The 27,221-nt window shown below is 34.0% G+C and overlaps 1 protein-coding gene across 9 annotated transcripts in view; it reads left to right on the top strand.

The window, feature by feature from the left end:
• Nucleotides 1-27,221, top strand: part of Trpc4 (transient receptor potential cation channel subfamily C member 4) — a 234,793-nt gene that overhangs the window by 177,019 nt on the left and 30,553 nt on the right. For all 9 annotated transcript variants that reach the window (XM_010635197.2, XM_033760014.1, XM_010635196.2 and 6 more), the window contains exon 5: nt 19,174-19,313. In XM_010635197.2, the coding sequence (XP_010633499.1) occupies nt 19,174-19,313 (140 nt within the window). The remainder of the gene's footprint in view (nt 1-19,173; nt 19,314-27,221) is intronic.

The raw sequence follows: 27,221 nt of genomic DNA, 5'->3' as shown, positions 1-27,221 counted from the left end.
TACTTTTTTAAACATATAATTTCTAAAAAGAATAAATCACTCTGAGGAATTTGTGATTCTATGCAGAAAGTAACTGCAATCATTTTTTACAATCAACCCTCTTAAATTAATCTTTGAAATGTCTATTTATTATTAATAATAAGAAATGATGTTACAGAATATCTTCCAATACCGTGTTCTTATCAAAGACGGAATATTATTGAAAATCTGTTGTAAGTTATAGTCAGATAGAGAGCCTTATTTAGTAAAAACTTTATTTTCTTTTCTTCTTGTTATTGTTGCCTTGGTTAAAATGTACGTTTTAATTATTCCTTCCTTTATCATACTTTGGCTTGCTAAACAATCATATTTTCTCAATTTAGCTCATCTTTAAATCCTGTCTGGTATCACATCCATCTGTATCACATCCATCTCATTAGAAAATATATGATAAATTTCCTGATTCATAATCACAGAAGATCATATTGGGTAGTACTACTGAGGAGACTGTAAAATGAGGAAAGAACAGGGGAAAAATATAGCCTGTCTAATCTGAGAAAGATCTAATAGTCATTTCTAAAGATTATGAGTACTACAATAGCAATAAAGAGTTCATAGTGACAAAATTTGATGCATTTTAAATGTTACAAAAACTTTAAAAAAACATTGCATGAGAACATTAGCTTAGAGTAGATTCTAATTAATCTGAAGTGCATAAAGTGTGATGTTGCTTTAATTGTAAGGGTCCTTTTGAACAAAATAATTTTGACATTGTCATTGATATTGAAGATAAAATGAATCTGCATATTTCCACTTAAATTAAGCATTAGACATGAGGACTAATTTTTTATGTGAGTTTTTTTCAGAGAAAATTTGTTTGGAACAATTCTGATAGAACTGTTTAAAAGAGTCTTCCACTTGAATTACATTTTTGAAAATTCTAATGTCCTCAATGAAATATAGAATATTTCATTTAGAAAATATTATAGATACAATGCAGCATAAACAGTTATATTACTCCTAAATCTTTATACATTTGATGGAATTGTGTTAAGTACTTTGTGTCCAGTAAATGCAGTGTAGTGTGATTGTGATATGAAAGAAAAAAACAAAAGAAATAATCAAAAGGTCCTTACTCTTACAAACCCTAAATTTTACTAAAAGAAATGCATAATAAATAAACAAATAGATCCATGGTCATAGTGACAGAAAATGGCAAATAATATAGAAATAGAAACTCCAAACTTTAAATAATTGCACAATTTAAATAACCATCAACTGCTTCCTACATGTAAACTTTGTTATGAATATCCTTGAAAGTCATCTGAAAGAAACCACATCCAAACCACAGTGGCATGGTTAAATAAGGTATTATAGATTTAATGGTGTGAAATGTCTGCTACTGGTAACGTTTTCTCAGGATATTTTGACTGCAAAGAATTAACTTATCTGGGAACTTTTATGATGAAAAAAGTATTCCTAGAATAAGAAAAAACTGCCTGTTAATGATTACCTTACTTAAACAACAGGGCATGTGAAAAAGTGTTTATATATCAAGTATTACTGTCAAAACATTTATATCATTCATCAAATCTGGTGAATTGTGAGTGCCTCATAATTAAGACTAAATTCTTAGGGCTTTAACAGATAAATGGCTGTAAGGGGTATGCTCTATGTCACTGAACTGTTGTTAAAAAATTACTGTACTGGAATACATGCAGCAAGTCTAGCACTAGGAGACTATGAAATTATAGACAATAATGAATTCTTAGTATATTCAGTATCATCACCTATAAAATGAAAGATTTAGAGAGATGACATCTAAAATCCCACTGAATTCTATCATCCTGTCTACTGAGCTCCTACTACTAGGTGGGACATCTTTATGGTGCTAATGACATCAGAGAAGGGGTGCTTTAACCTTTTACCAAATATGATATAAACAAAAGTCGTGTTCTGGTTTGATGACCTCATTAGTGATCATCTGTTTTCCACCCTGACATTCTACCTGATAAAGTGATCATGCTCACAAGTTTCAGCTCCTGAGTAAGACATTTCATATTTCACCAATTATAAACTTCTTACTATAAGAGCAAGATTGAGTGACTTGTTCAATCTTGTTCAGTGGAAAGGATGTGGGTTGTTAGAATTAATATTTGTAATGAGAGGTTGGAACTCTGTTCATGGGTTTCCTAACGTCTTTTTAAACTGACTTAGATTTCCAGTCCATCATACTTTTGTGAATTACATGTTATGTAAAGTATTATCTTATCTGTGCTAAATTTGCTTGTCCTGCATTTCAGAGGCTGTCCCCCATATCCGTGATTACTTTCTTTATAAAAACTCCTCACTTTTATGTCACCTATTTAGTTTACCCCACTGGAAAGACTTGTTTTATGTATTTATATTGTCAATTTTCACTTTTTCAAAAAGTTTTCTGACTTTATTTTAGAGCTCATCCTTCAAACAAATCCTTTTTTTTTTTTTCTCAGAAAGCATGATTTTCTGAAAGAATGTATGTTCTTTTATACCTTTGCTGTTTTAACCATAAGACTTGCCCTCAACCTCATGGTATCTTGTCATGTAGTACAATGATAGAATAATATTTTTACATTTTCTTCATAGTCTGTCCTATTGAAGCTTAATGTTGTATTAACTATTGAAATTGAAATCTGTCAAGTATTATACCTTTAGAAAATCATCTATATCTGTCACAGTGATATCATTGATAAGTTATAATCCACCATACTTCAAGTCTTTTTGAAATATTTTTATTTCAGACTTGCTTGTATTGAATGTTCTTAAAGCCCCCCCCCCAACAAAGAACATCCAGGCAATTTTTTGTCTGTCTCTAGTCAAGATGAATTTCTAGCATATTAAAATATCCAAACCCCTCATACAAGGATCAACTTAAGATTTTGATCATCTTGACCTACAATTCTCAGAAATAGAACTAGTGACCAATAATTCTGCTAGAACTTCCTCAATAGTCAGATAACACCAGACAGAGGTACCTATACACATCTCAGGCTGCAATCACCCATTCAAACCAGAAAAGCAAAATACTAATATGATCACACCTTCATGTGTCTGATGAATTGTACTTTCAATATTCTAGGAAGGAAATTGTCACTAGAAGAACTGAACAATAATTAGAAGCAACCCGGGCCATGAGTTTTCTATACTTTCTTGCACTGGGGCAGCTTGGAACTTATTCAGTGTTGATTTTCCCATATAATATTAGGCATATCATATCAATAGAATAGTTGAAAAATTCATTTTTACAATCATGTACAAAGTAAATAAAGCATATTATATGCATTGTGAAAAATATAAATTGTAACAGTAGTTTTATCTTAAATAGAAGTTGTTTCTGCAGATAATATAGAATAAAATATGACTAATAATAGTAATGAACCTGTGGATCCTAGCTTTCAGGCTTTCCCAGAGTCTACTTCAAATTTTTCCTTAAAACTTATTATAATTAAATTATCCAGATTCATGTCACAGCATATTTCCCTAAACAAAGAAATGTATGTTTATATAAAAATGTCAAATGTAGACTTACGTAATCAACTTATCAAAAACAATTACAGAATTAATAACATTATTTTAGAAAGAAAGTAGAACTTATGGCCGGGGATTTAGCTCAGCGGTTCAGTGGCCTGCCTTGCAAGTGCAAGGACCTGAGTTCAATTTCCGGTACCAAAAAAAAAAAAAAAAGATAGAAAAAGAAAGTAGAACTTTGTTGAAGGTTATTACATTAAGAAAGCAGGAAATACTTGTTCCCTATAAGAAACAAATCGGCAGCTGAAGTGACTTGACATTACGTGTGTGCCTAAGAATACATCACAATTAAACAGCATGTAAATCTATGCACACCGAGAATGATGTTGAGAAGGGTGAACTGAGGAGAAGACGGAACATAGGAAGAGATAAAAGCTGTGTGAAAAATAGCTTCTATTGAATTCATAGGCAGCAAGTAAAATGTGCTTATAATATCCATCTTGCCTCTAACACATACTATTTAGCAGTTTTTCTTTAGCAACATTGGCTTCTCATTTCCATCATTTATTTTATATTTTTATATTTTAAAAGGTTGATATAAACAAGTCTGAAAAATTTAGCAAGGCCTGCCAAATGGAAGATGTGAAATAAAAAAGGATGATCACATTTTCATGTAGACATTCATAGGGATAAATATCATGTATATATTTTTTTCTTTTATGACATCTTATCTTATCTTGTCTTATTTTGGTCCTGGGGAGTGAACACAAACCTTGCAGATGCTAAGCACAAACTCTACCACTGAGCTACACCAGCAGCCACTCATATTGTCATCTTTTGTCTAAGTCATTAAGATCATAGGGCTTCAGCTACTCATAATTTTATCTTCATCACTGAATTACCTATTCACTCGAGTTTCCTGAAGTGATATACTTGCCAAGTGTTGGTGGCACTTAGGAGGAAGATCCCTGCAAGTTCCAGTCCAGCCTGGGCTACATAGTGAGCTCAAGATCATCCTGATCTATACAATGAGACTTTGTCTTTAAAAAACAAAACAAGGCCCAGGGATTTAGCTCTGTGGTTCCACCACCTGCCTTGCAAGCACAAGGACCCAAGTTCAGTTCCCAGTACAAACAATACCAACAACAATAAACCAAGCTAGCTGCAGACACATACAGTCCCAAACATAGCTGAAGAATATCCAGCTATTAATTTAAGAGAAATATTTTAATCTTCAAGGAAACCATATCATTATTGCAGTATGATATATGATCTTTATTTTCCTGTTAAACTCTGGGGAAAATATTTTAAATTTACTTTTGTTGAGTTATAGACACTAACACAGTAACATCTCAAGCAATGTAGTATTTATTTATAAAGATTAAAGTTGTTTATGCCCCTCTAATACTGAGTAAATGACTTCTTTTAGATAACATAATACATACCCAATACACCCAAATTGAAATCTATAGACTTACAGGAAATATTTGGCAGCATGGCTCAAAGTTCAAAAAACATGGGAAAAATAATCATACAGCAAAAGGAAAAAAAGGGGGGGATCAAAGTGAAAGACCAAAGTGATTTAGCGTTCATTAGTTTGGAAGGACAATAGTGGTGCTGAGTGATTTAAATACATTTTCTTACGTGAGCTTTGGTTACTCTTCTCCGTTTAACTGTACTCAGTGATGTTAAAATCTCATTTCACAGTGAGAAAACAAACTTTGAGAAACTAAATCCCTTGTCTAGCCGAGATAAAAAATGTTATATGCCCAATTCAAAACCAGAACCTTCAAAGCTAGAGCCTCTTTATTCTATAGAAAACATTGTGCCAACAGTAAAAAAGGCAGAACTAGAGAAGGCAAGCATTATCCAAAGACCTAAATCTCCACACTTAAACTTCTTTGCCTCAGTTGGCCATCTTAGATTTTTTTAACACAGATTTAATTCGAGTGGGTTGTATATGTGTTAAAGTGTAACCCTCTCTACGATCCACATTTGTTGTGATTTACTATTGAAACAATCACATTTGGCAAAACACTAAACTTACCACTAACTACCACCACCCTCACCTCACCACTGCTACCTATTATCACGTGTCTAATACGGAAATGAACCATCTACTACAAGAAAGAAAGAATAAAGTCCTGTGATGTGACCTTGAGATGTTTCCTTTTTGGTTTCCATGTATCAGTTACTTCTAAGTTTAAATTTTCTTGTTTCTAAGGACATTATTATTTTTTTAATCTTTCATTTATGTATGTATGTTTATATATAGTGTTTAGGAAAATGTGAAGAGATAAATAAATGTGCCTATTTATTTTTTAAATGTGCTGAAGTTCATGTTTAGTAGAAAATGATAATCTTCCTAATGAAAAATTAATACTCATTTGAAAATATATGTTGAGCAACTCCTGCTACTCACTGAAAAGGTGACTTAAGTAAAGACTTAGAGAATTATTTATCCATTATTTTCTCATCAGTATAAATATTTTATGCTTTAGTTTTGATGGAAAATTTCAAATTAAACAGAAATTCTATAAAAAGACTCCTTCATTGATGGAAATTTTCCACTTGATTTTTAAGTAACTATATTTAGCTCTTCATCTATCACTTAATCCACAATTTTGAAGTTATATAGTCTGATCTTAAAACTAACATAGCATCATTTCTTAGTAAGCTTTCAAAATATGCACGTCCTTAATTCTATGTCCCTACTTTTTTTCCTCTGATATTACAACCATGACATCAAAGCCATAATAGTTTTGCTTTTAAAATATCTTCAAATTAAGAATAAAACATTGAGTCTCAATTGAGTCAGTGATTCTTTAAGTATGGTAGGTAGATTAAATAATAATAACTGAATTCTTAGGAGAAATCAAGGTTTTGAACTATGATATTGGTTGGTAAGTTTGGAAATTGCAGATCTACTTAATATTCAAGACTGAGAAGCAATCCCAGAATTCAATTTTCATGTGAGTTCCATGTGCATGTAACAGTTTTATTATGAAGAATCCACAAATGGTTTTAATTTTTCCAACCACTCTCAACTATCCTTTACCTAGTCCTTAATGATATCACTGTCAGATATCAATTTTCTGAGACTTTATTTTTAAAACTAGACCCAGTGCAATTTAAATTCAAAATTTATAATCAATTTAAAGATTGCCTCTTCCCAGCAAAAGCCTGATTGACACTGTAGCTAAAAGGGACTTGGAATGTCTGTTTTTGCTAATACAGTACTTCAGTTCCATCATGGGATAAAATGAGGTACACATGCTTAACGTTTTCTCCATTCCCATTGCTTTAGGAAAAAGTGTTGATAGGAGAAGCTAAACATCTTTTTTACTTAACTGGTAACAAGGCCACAACTTTCTTGAGTATCCCACATCCCTGGGGATACTGAGGAGGCTATGTGACTTGTGCTGAAAGACTGACTATCCTGGAGGTGCATGGGTGCTGTGCAGAGGGGCCTATTGTGACCTCACAGCACACCATCCTCTCACCTACAGATTCAACTCTGCCTGATATCCTTCAGCTCTTCAACTCCTGTGAAATAGTAAATCCCTATTGCGGTCTGTAGCCTTATCAAGTCCCTCCTGAGCACTGGAAAGACGACGCACACCTAGTCTTTTCTGGTAGCATGCACAGACTCCACAAGAACATCTCAGAATCTGGCCAACCAAATTGCAGAAGGGCAGGTTGCTCCAGCAGTCCACCACTGTCTTTCCATTTCTCCTAATGAGGTAGACTCAAGAAGAAATAAGCAAGCCTGTTACTGCCCAAGTAGATATCCAGCAGGGAGTAAGGTACTAGTTTTTGCTTGTTGTAGGAATGCCCAAACTGGATGTAGATTTCTTTGAATGAAGGAGATTGAAGTATTAGTGCATGATCACTTTCATCTCTCTCTCTGGTGTTTATTCTCTCATAGCACAAAAACTGGGCCATCCCAATTTCAAGGGTTTTCTGCTGTCTTCCTGTTTCCTCTATGTAGCTCCTGGAAATGGAGAGGTAGGCAGTTGTAATATATAGTGCTTAAAGGCTCTTAGCAAGTCCCAAAAGGAAATAGTTGGTTATAATTTTTTTTAATTGTCTTCAGAAAGTGATATTAGGGCAATTGTCTTCATCTTTATTTAGGTTTTAAATATAATTCTCAGGCCACAGGAGCTGCCTTTTAACTTCTTGGCTCTTGGGGGTTCAGTATAATGTAATTCTCTACTAAGTAAAGTAATAAGTGATATTGAGATTCCATTTTCAATGGAGGCAGAATTCTGACTAGAAAGTAATTTTTATTCCCTGATTTAAAAAACAAAACAAAGTAAAATCCATCAGAGAGGAGTTCTTTGTGCTCTTTTTTGTCTTCATTGATTTGGTGCCATAGCAAGGAACTCAGAGACTTCCAAGGTCAGATCGCTAACAGCTTGGGGGCTTGAATAGCAAACTATAGGTGAAAAGGTGACTGGCTTCTGGTTTGGGGTTGTTGGTTATTATTTGTGTTAACTACCAGCAACAACAGAGGCTGAGACAAAAGATCTGTTTACACTGATCTGTTACACAACTTTCACTTGCGACTGAGTCTGTTAAATGTGGCATCTGAGAACCAGCTACTCTGTCTTGTCTTCATAGACAGTTTCATCAGATATAAGATTTAATAGAACACTAAAACAACCCTGGCTGAATACGTTCTGGGAAAGGTAGAAAAAAATAGTAAACACTTCCAGGCATTCTTAATATTATTAAGAGGAAGCTTTCTGACTCATTTGCACTCTGATCTTTTCTTCATGCGTCCTCAGTCTTGACATCAATGCATGTAATTAGGCTGCCACCATGACTCTGAGAAATCATGTCATCTGTTTATAAACAGCAAAGAACAATTTTGAAATGTTCCCACTGTGGGAACAGGACAAACATTTTGTGACAGAAGCTCCCTCAAGCTTTGTTCTCTTCAGGCTTTTCAATTCCCATGAATAGTTTGCTCTCTGGATGAACAGTTGGTTAATAGCACCCTCTAGTTTTACTAATGCATAGTTTCTTCAACGGTTCTGTGGCTACTGCCAAAAGAGATGAAACGTGGCTTTACTAACATTCTAGTAACAGATAGAAATCAGTGACCATCAAACAGGTATGTTGTGACTAGAAATGATACTACATTGTTTCATGTCTTAAAAAAATATTCCAGCTTATTACCCAAAAATGACTGATCAGCAAGCATCTCTATATCTCAAATTCCTTTGTTATAAAAAAGTGCTGCATGAATTCTTTTTTTTTTTCAGCTTTAATTGAGTTTATTGGTACATTCTAGGGATACAGTACAGTTACATTCATTGTTGGGATCTTGTACCTCTACATGACAGGTCTTGGTTCTCACTTTTTCCCCATACCCCTGCCCTCCCTTCACCCCCTCCTCCCCTCCCCATCTACAAACACTTTATTTTCATCTTTTCATTATCTCACATTTTTTTCTTTTCCCTTGTTACCCTTCCCCTACCCATCACACCTTCCCTACACCTTTAGCTCCTTTCTTCCCATTTCTAAATGTCTAATGTAATCTTATTAGAATCTTATGCATTGTCGCAGATTATTTACACCAGGGAAACTATTCGGTATTTACACATGTGTGACTTATTTATTTCACTTAGGAGTGTATCTTCAATATGAATTCTTAATTCTATCAGGACCTCAGTTTTACTTTGTGCATTTAAAAGGTCAGTGATGAGATAAGATTTGGGGTAATCAAGAAAATCATGTTTCATATCTCCTCCTCAGAATCTAAAAAAGAAAAAAATATTCTCAGAATTGTGTTTGTTGCTACTCTCCTTAGAAAATTTAGAAGATAATATTAATTTTAGAGATAGTATATTCTAAATTTCAAGTTAAATTATCCTATCCTTGAACTTATAATAGTCTTCTCAAATATTAAAGAATTCTCAAGTTAAAATATCGTCTCCTATTGAGCTCATAATGGTTTCTTTGTAACCCCTTCCGAGTGGCCCTGCTTCTGCACTCTGAAGTGATTTGATCTACTGCCTTTCCTCCTCACCTTATTATTCACACACCATTTAAGGTTAGCTATTTTGGTGATTGTTAATAATCACATTTGGCTTTCCAATTTGGTAGAAGAAGATATACTGATACCTCAATTTATCTGTGAGGGGCAATAACAGAAATATGCTCTGATCACTTAGATAATTAGAATATATTTCACTTTATAATATGTACAAATGTGAATGTCACTGAATAACACATGCATCGTGACGGAATGGATTTTAGAGATTATTGCAGAGGCCAGGTTTCAAACTCAGTGCCACACTTTCTTTGGAGTACATGTGATTGAAGACATTCTAGGCTCTGGATCATAGTTCAGTTTTACACCAACTCTAATTGCCAGAGGATTTTTCTTTACATTGAGCTAGAAGTTCGTTCTACACTTTTCATATCAGCGATCTAATTTTAACTTTCTAGGACAAACCAAGGCAAGTCTGAATCATCTTACACAGGGCAGTTTTTAATCACAGATATAACCAATTTTGGTAAAATTTTGGTAATATGAACAGCAAGAAGCAATGCCTGGCAAATTACACAATTTGAGTAAAATCCTTTTTCTTAGAAGTCCCATAATGCAAACCTCTCTTTGAAGGATGGTAACTGAGAATTATAGAGATTTGATTATTTGGCTAAGGTTAGAAAAATGCTAGTTCAGCAGAGCCTGGCATCTCCCTACTCCACAGTCCAGATGTTATCATTGTGCCTTTTGGTGAAATTTAACTTGAAATGCTTTTGTACAATTAGTGGACACACACACACACACACACACACACACACACCACCTTCTAATCTCTGGGAACTGGCACAATTTCAAGAAAGACAACACAAATAAGGTACATACTAAAATCTAAAGACTATTAAAATGTTGTTCAAATATACTGCATTTAGAGGATTTAGATCCAATCCCAGTTTCTACATTAACTGGCAGTGTATCATTAGTTATACTGCCTCTCTTGTCTTCTTGCATAAACTGTCATAGTCTGCTGGGATCTAGTACTACGCCCAGCTAAGTAGGAAAAAGCACTATGGTTGTGACAGTGAAGAATATTTCCATGTGTGCCAAGTATTTTTCCTCATTGGATAAAATAAATTGTAAGTTTCTCAACAACTTTAACATTCCATGCATGAACCATTGTCTTATTTAATTCTGGTAATCTCCTTTCTTCAATATGAAAGGGGTGAATATTAGCATCTTCCCAATTATTTTCCAATCCTCACAGAACTCTAACGTGATATTTGTTAATGAAAAAGACTTAGCGGGAAAGTGAAAGTGTAAGCATCAAATATAGAATAAAGTAGTAGTATATAGCAAAATTTAAAATAGAAACTATGCTTACATTGAAATCAGTCTTCATCTGCACTGTAGTTTTCGTTTTATCAATACATATGTATAACACATAATGTTTACATGCTTTATGGGGAGTTGGCACATACACATATCCTTAGTCCTTTTTATTCCTTTTTCTTCCTTCCCTCCCCTTCAGCCTACCTCTTGATACCTGTCCCTTTTTTGTACCTATTTGTAGTACATGTTTGTTTGTATTAATTGTGTGCAGCTGTTACATAACACATCCCAATGCCATTTTCATCTCTTATCCCTCCTCTCACTCTTCCTCCATCTCTTGATCTCCTTCCCGTTTGAAAAAAAAAATATTTCCCTACTTCCTATTATCTATATTTTATTTTGCTCTTTATTTATACTTTGAGTTTCTCATATAAGAGAAAACATGCAAAATTTAATTCGTCTAGTTTATTTTACTTAAAACATTACGGTCTTGAGGCGTATCCAACATCCTACAAATAATCCAACTTTTCCTTTGTGGCAGAGTAGTACTCCATTGTTTGTAAAGACCATATCCATATGGTGCATATATGGGTTGCTCCCCAGAATTAGCTGTGAAAAGTTGTGCTGCTATAAACATGGGTTTGTATATATCATGGTAATATGATGTCTTTAACACTTTCAGGAAAATACTTAGAAGGGGAATAGTGTTTTCAAATGGAACTTCTGGTTTCAGTTTTTTGAGGAATCGCCACAATGATTTCCATCGTGGTTGTACTAGTTTACATTCTCACCATTAGTGTAGAAGGATTCCATTTTCTTCCCTGAAGGCTTTTGACTATTTGTTATTATTTGATTTCTTGATCTTTCAGTGGTAAGAGAAAAACTCAGTGTTGTTTTAATTTTCATTTCTTTAATGGCCAGTGCTGTTTAGCATTTCTGCATGAATTTATTGGCCATTTGTACTTCTGCGATGTATCTATTTATTTTGTTTGTCCATATTTTGATTGGGTCAAGTTTTGGGAGATTTAATTTTTTTGAGCTCTTTATTCTAGACATGAACCCTCGGTCAGAGGAATTGCAGTAAAAAATAAAAATTTTTCCCATTCTGCAGGCTGTCTTTTTTAATCTGTTGTTTCTTTTGCTATGCAGAAGTCCTTTAATTCGATATGATCCCATTTGTTGATTTTTGAAACTATTTCCTATACAACCAGAGTTCTGTTCATAAAGTCCTTCCCTATGCTATGTCTTCAAGAGTTTTATCTATTTTATCTTCCTGAAGATTAAATGTTTCTAGTTTAACATTTGATTCTTTAATCTATTTTGATTTTAGTTTTATACGTGGTGAGGGTTCAGTCTGCTGTATGTGGACAGTTTCCCAACACCATTTATTAAAGAGGATAACTTTCCTCCAATCTATGGATTTGGCCCTTTTGTCAAAATCAAATTGTTCACCGTACTTGGGTTTATTTTCTGCATCATCTATTCTGTTTCATTGATTGCCATGTTTGTTTTTGTGCCAGTGGCACTTTGTTTTTTCCACAGTAACTTTGTAATATAACTTTCAGGTATTGGATGGCAGTATCTCCTGTTTTCCTCTTTGTACCCATGATTGCTTTTAGTATTCTGGGTCTCTTCTGGTTACATATGAATTTTTTGGGGGGGTGTTAAGACAGGGTCTCACTATGTAGTTGAGACTGATCTGGAACTCACTATGTAGCCCAGGCTGGTCTCAAACTCGCAGTGATCCTCCTGCCTCAGCCTCCCAAGTGCTGGGATTACAGGCGTGTGCCACCATGCCCAGCTCATGAATTTTAAAATTATTTTCTCCAATTCTATGAAGAAAGCTGTTGAAATTTTGATTGAGATTGTGTTAAATAAGTATTAAAATATTGGAAGTTTTCCTCTTTGACTATATTGGTTCTGCCTATCCAGAAACAAGCAACATTTTCCCATTTTCTGGTGTCCTCTTCAATTTCTTTGTTCAGAATACTTTAGTTTCAGTAATAGAGCTTTTTCACCTTCTTACTTTGGTTAGTTACAAGGATTTAATTTTTATTGCTGCTATTTTGAATCGTATCTTTTTCTTAATTTCTTTTGCAGTGAGTTCATTATTAGTATACAGGAATGCTATTGATTTTGTGGGTTGATTTTGTATCCTTCTAGATTACTGAATTTGGTTGCTAACGGTAAGACTTTTGGAGGATTTAGGGGGTTTTCTGCATAGAGGATCATTTCATCTTCATGTAATAATTTGACTTCTTCCTTTCCTTACGTATCTCTTGTATCTCCTTTTTCTTGCCTTATTGCTCTTACTTTTGTTTTGGGTTTTAAATTGAACAGCAGTGGTGATAGTAGATATCTTTGTCTTTTTAATAATTTTAGAGGGAAAGGTTTTAATACTTTTTTTCATTTATGATGATGTTTGCCATAAGTTTGTCAAAATGGCTTTTATCACTCCAAGAAAAGTACTTCTATACCTATTTTCTTTGTTTTTTTTTTATTATTATGAAAGGTTGTAGATTTTGTCAAAGGATTTTTTTGCATCTATTGAAATGATCATGAGATTTTTTATCCTTGCTCCTGTTTATGTGATATGGGACGTTTATTCGGTTGTATACCCTGAGTAATCCTTGTATCATGGAGTAAAACCTGCTTCATCATGATGCATGATTGTTTTCATGATTTGTTGCCTTCCATTTGCTAGTCTCTTGTTAAGGATTTTTGCATCTATATTTATTAAAGAGATATGACTATGGTTCTTCTTTTTGCTTGGATCTTTATTTGGGGGGATCCAGGTAATAACAACTTCCAGGAATGACTTTGGGAGTCCTTTTCCCTTTCAATTTCATCAAAAAGCTTGGGGAGTATTGTCATTAGAACTTTCAAGAATTTTGTGGAATTCGGCAGTGAATGGCATTCCTTAGTTGGTAATCTATTTGTTACTCTTTCAATTAATTGCCTCTTATTGGATTATTCAGGGTTTTTAATTTTTCTTATTCATTGTTGGTAATTCATACATACCTAGGAATCTATTCATTTCTTCTGAATTCTCCATGTTATTAGCACAGGGGTTTACAAAATAGCTGTTAATAAATGTTTGTTTGTTTTTTTTAATTTTGGCAGTGTCTTTTGGGATTTCACTTTTTTCATTTCTACTTGCATTAATTTGGGTCTTTTCTCTCCTTTTTGAATTAGATTGGCTAAGTGTTTGTCTATTTTGCTTTTTTTTTTGAAGAATCAACTCAGATTCATTGATTATTGTTTAGCTTTGTTGGTTACAATTTAATTGATTTCTGTTCTGATCTTTATAATTTCCTTCCTTGTACTAGCTTTAGATTTGGATTGTTCTTGATTTTCTAGAACTGTGAAGTACATCACTAAGTTATTTATTTGGCCTCACTCAAAGTTGCTTTTGTGATGTGGGCATTCACTGATTTCATTGTATCCCGTAGGTTCTGTACATTGCACTGACCTTATCATTTAATTCGAGAAACTGTCACTTCTTGATTTCCTTTGTAGTTTACTGTTTAGGTAAAAGTATCTTGATTAGTTTGATGCACTTTCATAATTTCTGTATTTTCTTTTGTCATTACCTTCTAACTGCACTGGACTGTGGTTAATGATATGCATGTTATAATTTAAATTATTTTACATTTCCTTGTTTGATTTATTGGCTAGTATGTGATCTATTTTGCAAAAACTTCCAATATATATTTTGTTGATAGGTAGGAAACTGTAGCTATCCATTCGGTTAGTTTGTTCAAAGGTTTTGTTTAGCTCTGATATTTCTTTGTTAATTTTTTGTTTAGTTGATCTGTTATTTGCAATAGCAGGTTATTGAATTGTCTACTATAATTGTGTTTATGTTTATTTATCTTTTATGGTCATTAATACTTCTTTTATGAAGTTAGGTGCACCATTATTTGGTGAGCATACATTAATAAATGTTGCCTCTTTCCATTGAATTGCTCCCTTAATCAATATATACTGACCTTCTTGGCCTATTTTGATCAATTTTAGATTGATGTACACTTTGTCTGAATAGGATATAGCTATACCTGCCTATTTTCAGGTTCCTGTTGCATGGAATATTGTTTTCTATTTGATGATTTTTAGTCCAAGAGATTTTTAGGGGGCTAAATGTGTTTCTTTCATAGAGCATACTATTGGATTTTGTTTCTTGATCTGTTCTGCTAGACTGTGTCATTCAATTGGGGAATTGAGACCATTCATGTTGAAAGAAATTACTGAAATGTATTGATTTATCCTGGTCATTGCCTTATTTTCCTCTTGCTGATTCTCTATTTTTCCCTTCTACTTAACTGTTTTTGCTATGTATCATATTCATTCTATTAGACCTTTTGCTATTGTTAGCTTCATTGTCTCTTTGTAGGGTGTCCTTGACAATTTTTTTTAAGTGCTGGTCAGATAGTCAGTAGTTTATTTAGAAGCTCTTTATTACAAAAATACCATTTTAAAGATGGTTTTGCAATATATCACAGCCTGGATTGGGAATTGTTTTCTGATGTGGTTGGAAACCCTTCACTCCAAGATGTCTTGGCCTTTAAGTTTTGCTTTGAGAGGTTTGCTGTAATTCTAATGGATTTTGCTTTATGAGCAATGTATTGCTTTATCTAACCACGTAAAATGCTGTTCTTTTATTGGACCTGTGGAATTTTAATTACGCTCTTTTGGTAACTTTTGTTGCCCATACTTTCAGTAGAATTTTTAATCTCCTGAATTTCTATTCAAAGCCTTTTTGTGGCATGCAATTCTTTTGTTTTGTTTAGTTGTTCTGTCTATTTATTAGCATTTTTGACTCACACATTTTTTTAATTGCCCCAATATTTTATTATCTATATCTTCTTTGAGCTTGCCAAATGCCTTATTGAACTCTGTTAACAATTCAAAAAGACTGAGCATGGGGCTTTTAGTCTCTCCCTCTTTTGATCCCACATGATTATCTTTTGGGAAGTTGAAAGATTTTGGAGGCATTTCATTGGCTTGTCTTCTCATGTTTCTACTTGTTTGTTTTGCGTTGAGATTTGCAAGTTTACTAAGTGTAAACATTTGTTTCTATGAGGGAGATCTCTTTAGTTAATATCTTCTTTTTAATAGTGTCTTCTGGACATGGAAAACTACTGGCCTTTCCTCTGTCCGAGGATCTCACTTCCATTTACTTGAGATGGGAAGTTGCAGTATCCTTGGCCCAGTACCCTCTTCTCCCATAATGGGCTACAGTATTGTTAATAACCCCAGAAAGTCTGGATATTGGCACATGAAGAAAACCAATGGATAAGTCACTTTGAAAATAGCAATAACATCAACATCAATTATAGCTTAAATATACACAGTACTGATTCACCCTAGGGACCAAAAACATACCACATTTGTCCATATAAAAGAGATCTATATTTACAGTATAAACACTAACACAAGCCAAATACTAACCAAGTATTGACCTAAAGTAAATATCCACTAAACAGAACAATTCTAATTCCGTTAAGAATAGCATGGTATTCAAAAGCAATAGCCTACAATATATTTAGTAGTTTGCTAGTGAAGGTGGAGAGGGTGGAGAACAGGAAAATGAAAAGAGCAAAATTTGCAAAATTAATCAGTAGGATATGAAAAGGAGAGAAAATAAGACAGAGGGTCCTATTGAGGAGTAAAAATAAATTAATAGTGACAGAAAATAGATGCTAGAAAGAATGAGCAATAAAAAGAAATAAATAGGAAAAACAGGATATGAAAGAACAATAAGAATGAAAAAGATGGAAAAAGATAAAAGAAGGAAAAAAAAAACTAAAGTGAGAAATAAAGCTGAAGGAAAAACTGCAAGCCTCCCAAAAACCCAATGAAGGAAATATAAAAATAATAGAAAATTGAAAAATCAAAGAAAATACTGAGTCAAGGAAGAAAATTCCTGTGCTATTGTGTGAGTAGTTCTTTTGCACTGTCCGCGATCTTGAGATCCAGTCATTTTTGCTTTTCTATGCTTCTATGCATTTCTAAGGCCTATTGGTCTTTGAAATGCTCTCCTTGCACTAGACAGCCCTCTGTTCCTTCTCCCCAGACTGAGGTTAGGTTGCAAGGTTAGGATGCAAGATGGAGAGAACCCGATATATGTAGGCCACAAGGTGAATACTTTTGTGAGCTGCTGGACTTAATGTCAACACTCATGGGGTATGGTTGCTCTCTTCTCTCTCTGGTGTCATCCTGGTCCAGGATCAGGTTAGATGTTTAGTTTTCGCCTCTGCTGCGCTCCCCCAGGGCAAGATTGTGCTCTCCTCACATGGGTAGGATTTCACACATGAGGAATGGGCCCGAGTCTTCTGGCTCAGTTGGGCTCTATTATGTGGATGTGGGCACTGCTCTTATGCTTTAGTAGGCTTTCCTGTAATGGGGTTGGGTAGCCCTCTGGGTTGGCTTTCTCATATAGGTATAGGGCGCTGCTCCTCCAGCATGATTTGGCTCTCTTGCGTTATAAATTTGAGTATAACAAAATTTAAAATTAAAATTTTATCAATCATTTAAATTTTATAGATCATTTAAATTAATTGCTACTATTTACTAATAACAGACCTTCATGTCTACCACTCTGATTTCTTCCAAAACTTTGTTAAGAAAAATTTCAATGCATAGAAAATTCAAAAGAAATGTGTAATAACACATACCTGTAAGCAGTATATTACAATCAATTCACTATTTTTATCTATCCGTGTGCCCATTCCTCAATATTAATCTTATGAATTTTCTGCATTCAATTATGTTAAAGGAATACTATTTTGGGGCAAAATTTGCAGAGATATAACTATTTGCTATTCTTCTTTTTTTAACTCATAACCTTACACCTTCAAGGCAGGCGGCAGAACCACTGAGCTAAATCCCCAGCCCTTGCAGAGATATAAACTATTAACACAAACAGTCATGCAATCAGCTCCACAGGTGTTAACAAAATGTGACCCAGCAGGCTGTTATCTGACCCTATACCAATTTTGCTGAATAGTTTCTTTGGAACACAGTTATGTCCATTCATTAATTGCAAAGCTTGATTATTTATTCTTAGTACCTTTACAGATTAAATACAGATGATATTAGTTGCAAATTTTTACAAGTTTCCTTTATTAAACTGACAAATTTCCCCTCTGTTTACACTTTGATGAAAGTTGTTGTCATAAATGGATTCTAAATTTTGTCAAATATTATACACCTATTAGAATGATTATATATTTTTCAATAATCTGTTCATGAAGTGGATTACATTGATTCTCAAATGTGAAACAAACCTTACATTTCATGGCAAAACAGCATTTGGTTATGTTTTATTATCATCTTATTTCTAAAACTTATTTTATCTTTCCATGTTTAATTCACTAATATTTGTTGAGAATTTTCTAAACATTTAGAATATCTAGTTTTATTTGACTACTAATATTTTTGATTTTTTAAATCAAAGTAATAATTGTCTCTTCAATATTTCTTCCTATGATACTTTTTAAGATTTCAAATAACATTAACATTATTTCATTAGGTTTTAAAATAGTGTAATATGTTTTAATACAATTTGGAAATAAAATAATGATCTATAGTGATGTTTTATAAGTCCTTCGTAGAAAATTTTTAAAGTATTTTTAATTTAAATATAACAATAATAAAGGAAAGGGATTTATAGTTTCTATGGATACAGCTTGGAAGTTACTGCTAGATGAGTAGTATTTTAATAAATTTTCATAAATGTAACCATTCTTTCCCTAAACTGAAATCAAATTTCTGAGGTGCTAATTGTTTTAAAAAGGTACCATGATTGATTTTCTAAAACAAGTTATTGGACTGAGCATGGTGGTGCACTCCTGTAATTCCAGCACTCAGGAGGCTGAGGCAGAAGGATTGCTGTGAGATCAAGGCCAGCCTGAACTACACAGTGAGACCTTGCCTCAAATAAATAAATAAATAAATAAATAAACAAACAGACAAAGTTATTTGCTAAATATGATGCTTTTCATGAAAATGTGAGTCATTTGGCTTGGAAGAAAAATATATTTCAAAGTATTTGTTTATCAGAAAATGTTATGACATTGTCATAGGAAAAATTACAGTTTAATTAAAGAGCTGTGCTTTTAATAAGTTTTTCAAATTAATGAAAGAAGCGGAGACTGACCTGACAGCATCTTCTAGAATTGGGTTAGTGTTCCAAAAGTCTTACAAACTGTCAAGACCCAGAATTATTACCTATAAAATAGATGTACTTAATGTAAATACATGGCATCTTGTAATTTCATAATCTATAATTCTTAAATTATATGTCTATTTTAGTGATTTCATTGAAAATAACACAGTGAATCTTTCCTTACTTGCAGGTTTTATATGGGGAGAAATTAAGCAGATGTGGGATGGCGGACTTCAGGATTATATCCATGATTGGTGGAACCTAATGGATTTTGTGATGAACTCCCTATATTTAGCAACAATCTCCTTGAAGATAGTTGCATTTGTAAAGGTAACTATTATTTGTATTTTGTAAAACATAATTTCCTAACAGTGCTAACCCCACAAATATTTTTATTTTAATTAATGATATTACTTAGACTTTCATATGTAACTTACTGGATCATGAGTTTATTCATAGAGATTTAATACATAATATACCGCCTGTACGTATAAAACAAAGTTTAGTAACATTTTGGAGTTATACAGTTTTTAAAATTGAGTTTATTGGTACAGTTTACATACACATAAGAAACACATTCAGCAAGTGGAATTTATAACACGAATGACGCAGCTTAATTCTTCTTTCCCCGCCCTCCTCCCCTCCCTTCAACTCTTCTTCCCCTCATTTCCAAAAGCCTTGTTTATATTTATCTTTTTTTCTCATTTTTCCCTTTTCCCTTTCTTCCTCTCCCCATCCACCCTCCCAAGACCCATTTGAACTTTCTCTTTTATTTCACATTATCTATTATACATTTTGGTCCTTTTTTACACTTTTAGTTTCTCAGACCAGAAAAAATGTGGTATTTATACATGTGTGTCGAATTTATTTCACTTAGCGTATGGTCTCTAGGTGCATCCATTTAGCTATAAATGTCTCGCTTATCCTTTTATTTTTTTTTAGATAGGATCTCACTATGTAATTGAGACTGACTCGGAACTCACTGTGTAGCCCAGGCTGGGCTCGAATCACAGCAATCCTCCTGCCTCAGCCTCCCCAAATGCTGGGATTACAGGCGTGCGCCACCACTCCTGGCTCTTTTGTCCTTCTTTATTGATGAGTAGTACTCCATTGGATTTCAAAAACCCAAATTTTTATTTATTCACTGGTTGATGAGCATTTAGGCAATTTGCAATATTCATCTATTAAAAACTGTGAACATGCTATGAACATGGGTTTGCATATATCACTGTGGTGTGATGTTTTTAACTCTTTCAGAAAGATACCAAGAAGAAGAATGTCTAGGTAAAATAAAACCTCTAGTCTTAACATTTTGAGGAATAACCACACTGATTTTCACAGTGGTTGCACTGGTCTCCGCTGTAACCAACAGCGTAGAAGAGTTCTTCTTTAACCACAGCCTCGCCAGTATCTATTATTGGTTGATTTCTTGATAACAGATATTCTTTCTATAGTGAGATGTAATCTCACTAGCATCCCTTAAATGACCAGTGATGTTAGATATCTTTTCATATATTTATTTCCTGCTTGTACTTCTTCATCTGAAAGGTGTGTATTCATCTCAGATGCTCATTTGTATTGGACCTTCAAATTTGAGGGTCTGCTTTTTTCAGTTCTTTATATATTCTAGATGTCAGACATTTGTCTGAGGAACAACTGGCAAAAACTTTTTCCCACTCTGTTGGTTTCCTTTTGCTCTGTTGATGATGTCTTTTGCTATAAAAAATTTTTTTTAATAAGATGAAATCTAAGTTGTTGATTGTTTGTAATATTTCCTTCTATATTTTGTTTATAAAGTTTTTGCCTATACCTATGTATTTGTGAGTTCTACCTATTTTCTCTTTGAGAGTTCTATTTATTCTCTCTTCCAGCAGATTTAGTGATCAATTTTTATTTTAGTTTAGGACATGGTGAGAAACATGGGTTTAGTTTTAATCTTCAGCATGTGCAAAACCAGTTTTCCAGCACTATTTATTAAATAGGCTTTCTTCTAGTAAACATATTCTACCTCTTTATTAAGGACATGGTGGTTGAAAGTGTTTACTTCTGCATCTTCTAAACTGTTCCATTGATCCTAAAGTCTACTTTTTGTTTTGTTTTGTTTTGTGTGCTTTTTTTTTTTTTCAGTACTATGCTGTTTTTGTCACAGTGGCTCTGTGGTATAATTTCAACTCACTGACTGTGACATCCCCTGACTTCCCTCATTGCCCAGAATTATTTTTGCTATTCTGGGCCTCTTCTTCCCTAATTTCTCTCCTGGTACATTTGTTATTTGTCTACAGGTATGCTATCAATTTTTGAGTGTCGACTCTGTACCCAGATAAGCAACTGAATTTGGTTATTAAGTCTAGGTTTCTTTTGGAGAAGATTTTTGGGTCTTTTCTATAGAATATAATGCCATCTGCAAATAATGGTAGCTTAACTTCTTCCTTTCCTATCTTTATTCCTCTTACTTCTTTCTCTTGTTTAATTGATGTGGCTAATGCTTTCAGAACTATATTGAAGAGGAGTGGTGGTAGTGAACATCCTTGTCTTGTTCCTGATTTTACAGTGAAAGCTTTCAGTTTTTGACCATTTAGTATAATGTTGGCTATTGATAGATGGATTTTATCAGATTGAGATAAAGACCACATATTCTGATTTTCTGTAGGGTTTTATCATAAATTGGAGTTGCATTTGATCAAATGCTTTATCTGCATCTATTGAGATGATCCTGTTATCTTTGTCCTTGGTTCTGTTGATATGGTGTTTTGCATTTATTGATTTATATGTATTGAACCATCCCTGCATCCCTGGGATGAATTCTACTTGGTTATTATATATAATCTTATTATATATAATCTTGGTTATCTATATAATATATATAATTTATATTATATATAAATCTTTGGGATTTGCTGTATTCTGTTTGTCACTCTTACTGAGGATTTTTGGTTGAGTCTCTGGTTTTGGGTATCAGGACAATACTTGTTTTCAGGTACTGATGATCTGGATGTGTTGTGATTTCACTCTTTTCATCCCTAAATTCATGGATTTGAATCTTTTCTTTCCATTTTTTATAAAGTTGGCTAAGCATTTATGAATCTTATTGAATCTTTCAAAGAAGCAACTTTCCAATTCATTGATTCTTTATGTTGTTTTCTTAGTCTCAATTGCATTAATTTCTACTAATTTCTTTATAATTTCCTCCCTTATATGGGATTTGGGCTTGACTTATTCTTCCTTGCTTGAAGTTTGAGGTTCAACATTAAGTTGTTTATTTGAGCTCTCCTGTTGTGAGAGTTCATTGCTAATCTCATTGCTAAGTTCTGATGTGTTATATTAATATTATAATTTAATTGTAACAACTGTCACATTTCTTCTTTAATTTTACCTGTGACCCATTGGTTGTTCAGGAGGGTGTTATTCAATTTCCATGTATTTATGGAGTTTTTATAGTTTCTTTTACCATTGATTTCTAAATTTAATTGCATGATGGTCTCATAATACATATGGGATAATTTCAACTCATTTACATTTGCATAAGCATTTTCTTTGAGCTAGTACATTGTCTATTGGGGAAAACATCACATGCACAACTGAGAAGAATGTGTATTCTGATGTTGTGAGGTAGAACACTCTGTAGACCTTTACTAAGTCCATTTGTTTATGAGTTTGGTTCAATTCTGGTATTTCTTTATTGAATTTTTGTTTTTGCCTAGTTTATCTGTTTGTGGCAGTGGGGTATTGAGGTCCCCCACTACAATTACATCAGTGCTTATTTGATTTTTTCATGTTTGATAACATTTGTCTTATATAGTTGGGTGCACTGGCATTTGGTGCATATATATTTATGATTGTCATCTTTCATTCTTGGAGTTTTCCTTTTTTAAGTTTGGAGTGATCTTTGTTCGTTTTGATCAGTCTTCGCTGTCACTTTGCCTGCAAATAGGATACCCATCCCTGCTTCTTTATGGGGTCCTGCTGCCCGTATTGTTTTGTTTTCCACCCTTTAATTTTTAGTCTGTGAATTTCTTTTTGAGTTAAATGTGTTTCCTGTATGTAGCAAATTGTTGGCATTTCTTTCTCGATCCATTCTTCCAGTCTGTTTCTTTTGACTGGTGAACTGAGACCATTTATGTTGATGGCTATGACTGTTGTTGGCTTATCCTTGTCATATTGTTTTCCTATTGTTTGTTCCCTGCCTTTATCTTCTATTTAATTGCTTACCTTACCTGGCGGCTTCTTCCTATTGGTGGTCTTGGAATTGTGATCTTCATTATCTCTTTCTAATATTCTTCAAACAATTTTTTAGAACTGGTTTGGTGGTCATGATTTTCATCAGCTCTTCATCATAGAATTATCTTGATTCTCTGTTGATTTTTTTATTTTTTAATTTTATTTATTTATTTATTTATTTATTTATTTATTTTATTTTTTTGGTACCAGGGATTGAACTCAGGTCCTTGCACTTGCAAGGCAGGCCAACGAACCACTGAGCGAAATCCCCAGCCCTGATTCTCTGTTGATTTTAAAAGATAGTTTTGCAGGGTATATCCATCTGGGTTGGAGGTTGTTTTTGAGGGGGACTTTTTTTCCACTTTAAGCTTTCCTTGCCTTAAGGGTTGTATTGAGAATTCTGCTGTGATTCTAATTGGCTTTCTTTTATAGAAGATTTGTTTCTTTTCTCTGACACCTCTTTAATATTCTATTCCTGTGCTAAGCTTCTGGATTCTTGATTATTATTCCTTGGTGTAGATTTGCTTTAGTCATGGCTACAGTGCTATGTGCCTTACTTATTTGTATGTAAAATTCTTTTTTCATGCTTGGGAATTTTTCTTCCAATATTTCTGTGAACAGGTTTTTATGGCATTTGCACTGTCCTCTGCTTTCTCAGTGACTCCAATCAATTTTATGATGTTCTTTTCATCATCTTGCAGCTGTTAGATTGATTTTTTATAATCCCTTTCTAATTAAAACAATTTTTTGTAGTCACTAACAGCAATTTTGTCTTCTAGATCTGATATTTTGTCCTCACCTTGGTTCAAATGATTGTGTATACTTTCAATTGACTTTTTAATCTCCTGGATATCTGTTTGAATCTGTTTCATATATTTTATTACTTTCCAATGTTGGCCATTCATGGTTTCCATATTCTGCTAAGCTCCTCTATTCTTTTTTATCTTCATCTATTCTATATTTACTGAAAAAAATCTTTCACTTTGATCACCATCTCTTTTTTTGTCCGAGAAATTATTTTTGATCTGATTTTCTCTGTAGTCTCATACATCTATTTATTTTTAATTTCTGCTGCTATCATTTCAGAAAATTCAGGTAGGTGGCTTCTGATTTCCTCTACCTCATTTTCCTGGGTAGGCTGGAGGGCTGGGGTTGCATTTAGCTTCAGCATCTGGTAATTTTTATGTTTTTACCAGGGATTGAACTCAGGTCCTCGCACTTGTGAGGTAGGTGGCAAAACCACTGAGCTAAATCTCCAGCCCTAAATTTTTTAATTTTGGGGGTAGGGGGGGTTTGAGACAGGGTCTCACTATGTAGTTGAGATTGAACTAGAACTCACTATGTAGCCCAGGCTGGTCTCAAACTCACAGTGATCCTCCTGCCTCAGCCTCCTGAGTGCTGGGATTACAGGCATGTGCCACCACACCCTGCTCTTTAAATTTTTTAATTTTAATTTGTTTTCTGTTTTGATGCTCATAATTTTTTATGATACTTAGCTTTATCACTAGTATCTAGGTTTCCCTAGGAAATATCTATTCCTCAGGTATGTCTTCTAAGTGTAGCTGGCTCTTGGTCTTTGTGTCTGATCCAAGATTCTACCTTTTCAATTTATTGGCAATGAGAAGTTGCTATTGGGCTGAGCACCCAGTCCTTTGATACTGGAATATGGTGATAGTTATGACCTGAGACAATCACCATGTTCTCATACAAAGCAGAACATCTGGTTACAACAGGTATGACATCCTGGTTAAAGTAGTGCAATTACCAACAATAATAGTATTAAGCATTACCTAGAAACTGACAATCTGTAATATCTAGTAGTTTGGTACCTTTAACCATAGGAGCAAGATCTACAGTTATATATCAAAATCCAAAATAAACCAGGAACTTTTATGCACTGAGTTCCCCCTTAGAACAGTGATTTTACCCTGAAGGTGGGAAATCCAAGAGGAACAGAAGACAAAACAGAGAGATAAATGAAGAAGACTATTGCAGAATAAGGTTGAATGACAAAGCCTGAGCACCCAAGGTTTGGGAAACAGGAGAGGAGGACAGGAGAGAAAGAATGAAGGGGAAAACAAAAGAATATCAAAGAAACCAGAAAGACTACAATGTTCATTTGCATTACAGTATCAAAAAATCAAGAAAGAGAATTGAGGAAATAAAGAAACAAGACAAACAAAACAAAACAAGCGATAAAAGTAAAAACCTAAACAGCAACAAGATAAAACTCAGGAAGATAAAAATGAAACAAATAAACAATAAAATTCCTCTAGTGCCCACAGTTCTGTGGTAGTGTTCAAGTCAGAGTTCAAATCTGGACCACCAAGTCTGAAACAGTATTAGTGCTAGGTGAGGGGCTGGTTTTGACTTCTGAATGTGGGGGTTAGGGCTAGTCTTCCGTCAGCAGCTTTCTGGATGTCCCTTGGTGGCCCACCCATGACTCTTTACCCTGTTTATCTCTGCATGGTTCTGTGGCGCCCTCAGCCAGAGATAGCCCAAGGGTGCTCCTCATCCCTAGTACTGTGGCCCCTCCTGGACCTTGAGCAGTCTCCTCTTTTCACTTCCTTGTCTCCTTTCATGCCATTTTACTGCAGGACTGGCGAGTGCTGTCTCCCCAACTGTTGCCCCATGGGTGGCTCAAGGCTGCCTGAGTCTTACTTCCACGGTCCGTCTCCTTCTCTCAGGCTGCTGATGACAGTGTAGGGTTTGCTCCTACACTTATTATCCACTGTGGTCCCTAACCTTGTTGGTGCTAGAGGTTCCAGTTAACCTTATGGCATACAACAAAAGAAACAAAAACAAACAAACAAATTTTAAAAGTGGCAGCCCATCAGGGAAAGAAGCAGCTTCCTGGTCATTCACACCTGAGTATGCTGGCAGAATTTGTTGCCAGGTTAGAGTCTTATGTTTGCAGGAAGGCAAAATAAGTGAGGGGCCTTATGTCTAGACCTATCCTGTGTGGGTTGAGTTTACTACACTTCTGGAGTTGTTTTGGAAACAATCTAGAATGGCGATTCCTGTTCTGCATGCTGTTGGCGGCACCGCAGGCAGTTCTGTGGGCTGGTACGCTGTTTTATGAAGTCCTGTGCTTATGTTTTATTTGACCCCCAAGTCTCTGATTTCAGGTTGATTTTGGCATCAGGGTTCATGTCTCTCTCTTCTAATTACTTGTTTTGTTCGTTTTCTCTGAGTAGCTCTAATGTTGCTCCTGGTCTATTGAGCCTTGTTAAAAAGTTCTGTCATACAACTGTTTGTATCTACATAAAATAGGGTGTCGAAATTCTTTACAATGGCTCTCCTAATTCTAATCTTTTCTGCTTTTACTGAAATTCTGGCTGAAATGCTGTCTAAATTTTGTCAGCCAAATCTATTTTGTCAGTTGTATTTAATAGATAGATCAAAATATTACTCTTTGAAAACACTAAAATTATTTTACTTTAAATTAATATAGTTTGATATAATTAGAGTAGAATATAATTTTTCTTCATCTTGTTCAATATGACAGTGCCAGAAATCTCACACACCCATTACTCCCCCACACATCAATCTTATCCTATCCAAAAAACAGTAAATTTACATAAAACATTTTGTTCTACAATGACAATTGAGATTATTTTGTACCTTGAGTGACTTTTTACAAAATACAGTAAAAGGATTATTTCCTCCCCTTTCCTGCTTTTCTTTTGTATCTTTCCTCTTCCTCTCACTTTCTGTAAAAGAATAATTTGTTTCTAATGATTGTTGAATTTATAAAAAGAGAACAAGTATGTAATTATTCAATGCTACATGAATAATGAATACAATTTAATGAACTGAACTGGAAAATGTTAACATGTAAGTGGATTCTCATTGATTTAGTCTAACACTGAAAATAATGATCTGAGTCTTTGTGCAGTATTCAAGTAATATAATATCAAAGTTGCCCAGAGTTGTAAAAGCCATAGTTTCTGGCATTTATTCAAGTAAAATGTTCTTAATGTTCAACAAAATACTAAGGAAAACCAATTCCTATCAATT

Source organism: Fukomys damarensis, unplaced genomic scaffold (genome assembly GCF_012274545.1).
Source record: "Fukomys damarensis isolate Sample0158 unplaced genomic scaffold, DMR_v1.0_HiC HiC_scaffold_38, whole genome shotgun sequence".
Lineage (NCBI taxonomy): Eukaryota > Metazoa > Chordata > Mammalia > Rodentia > Bathyergidae > Fukomys > Fukomys damarensis.
The sequence above is the reverse complement of the archived record's forward strand: the minus strand, read 5'-3'. Positions and strand labels throughout refer to the sequence as shown.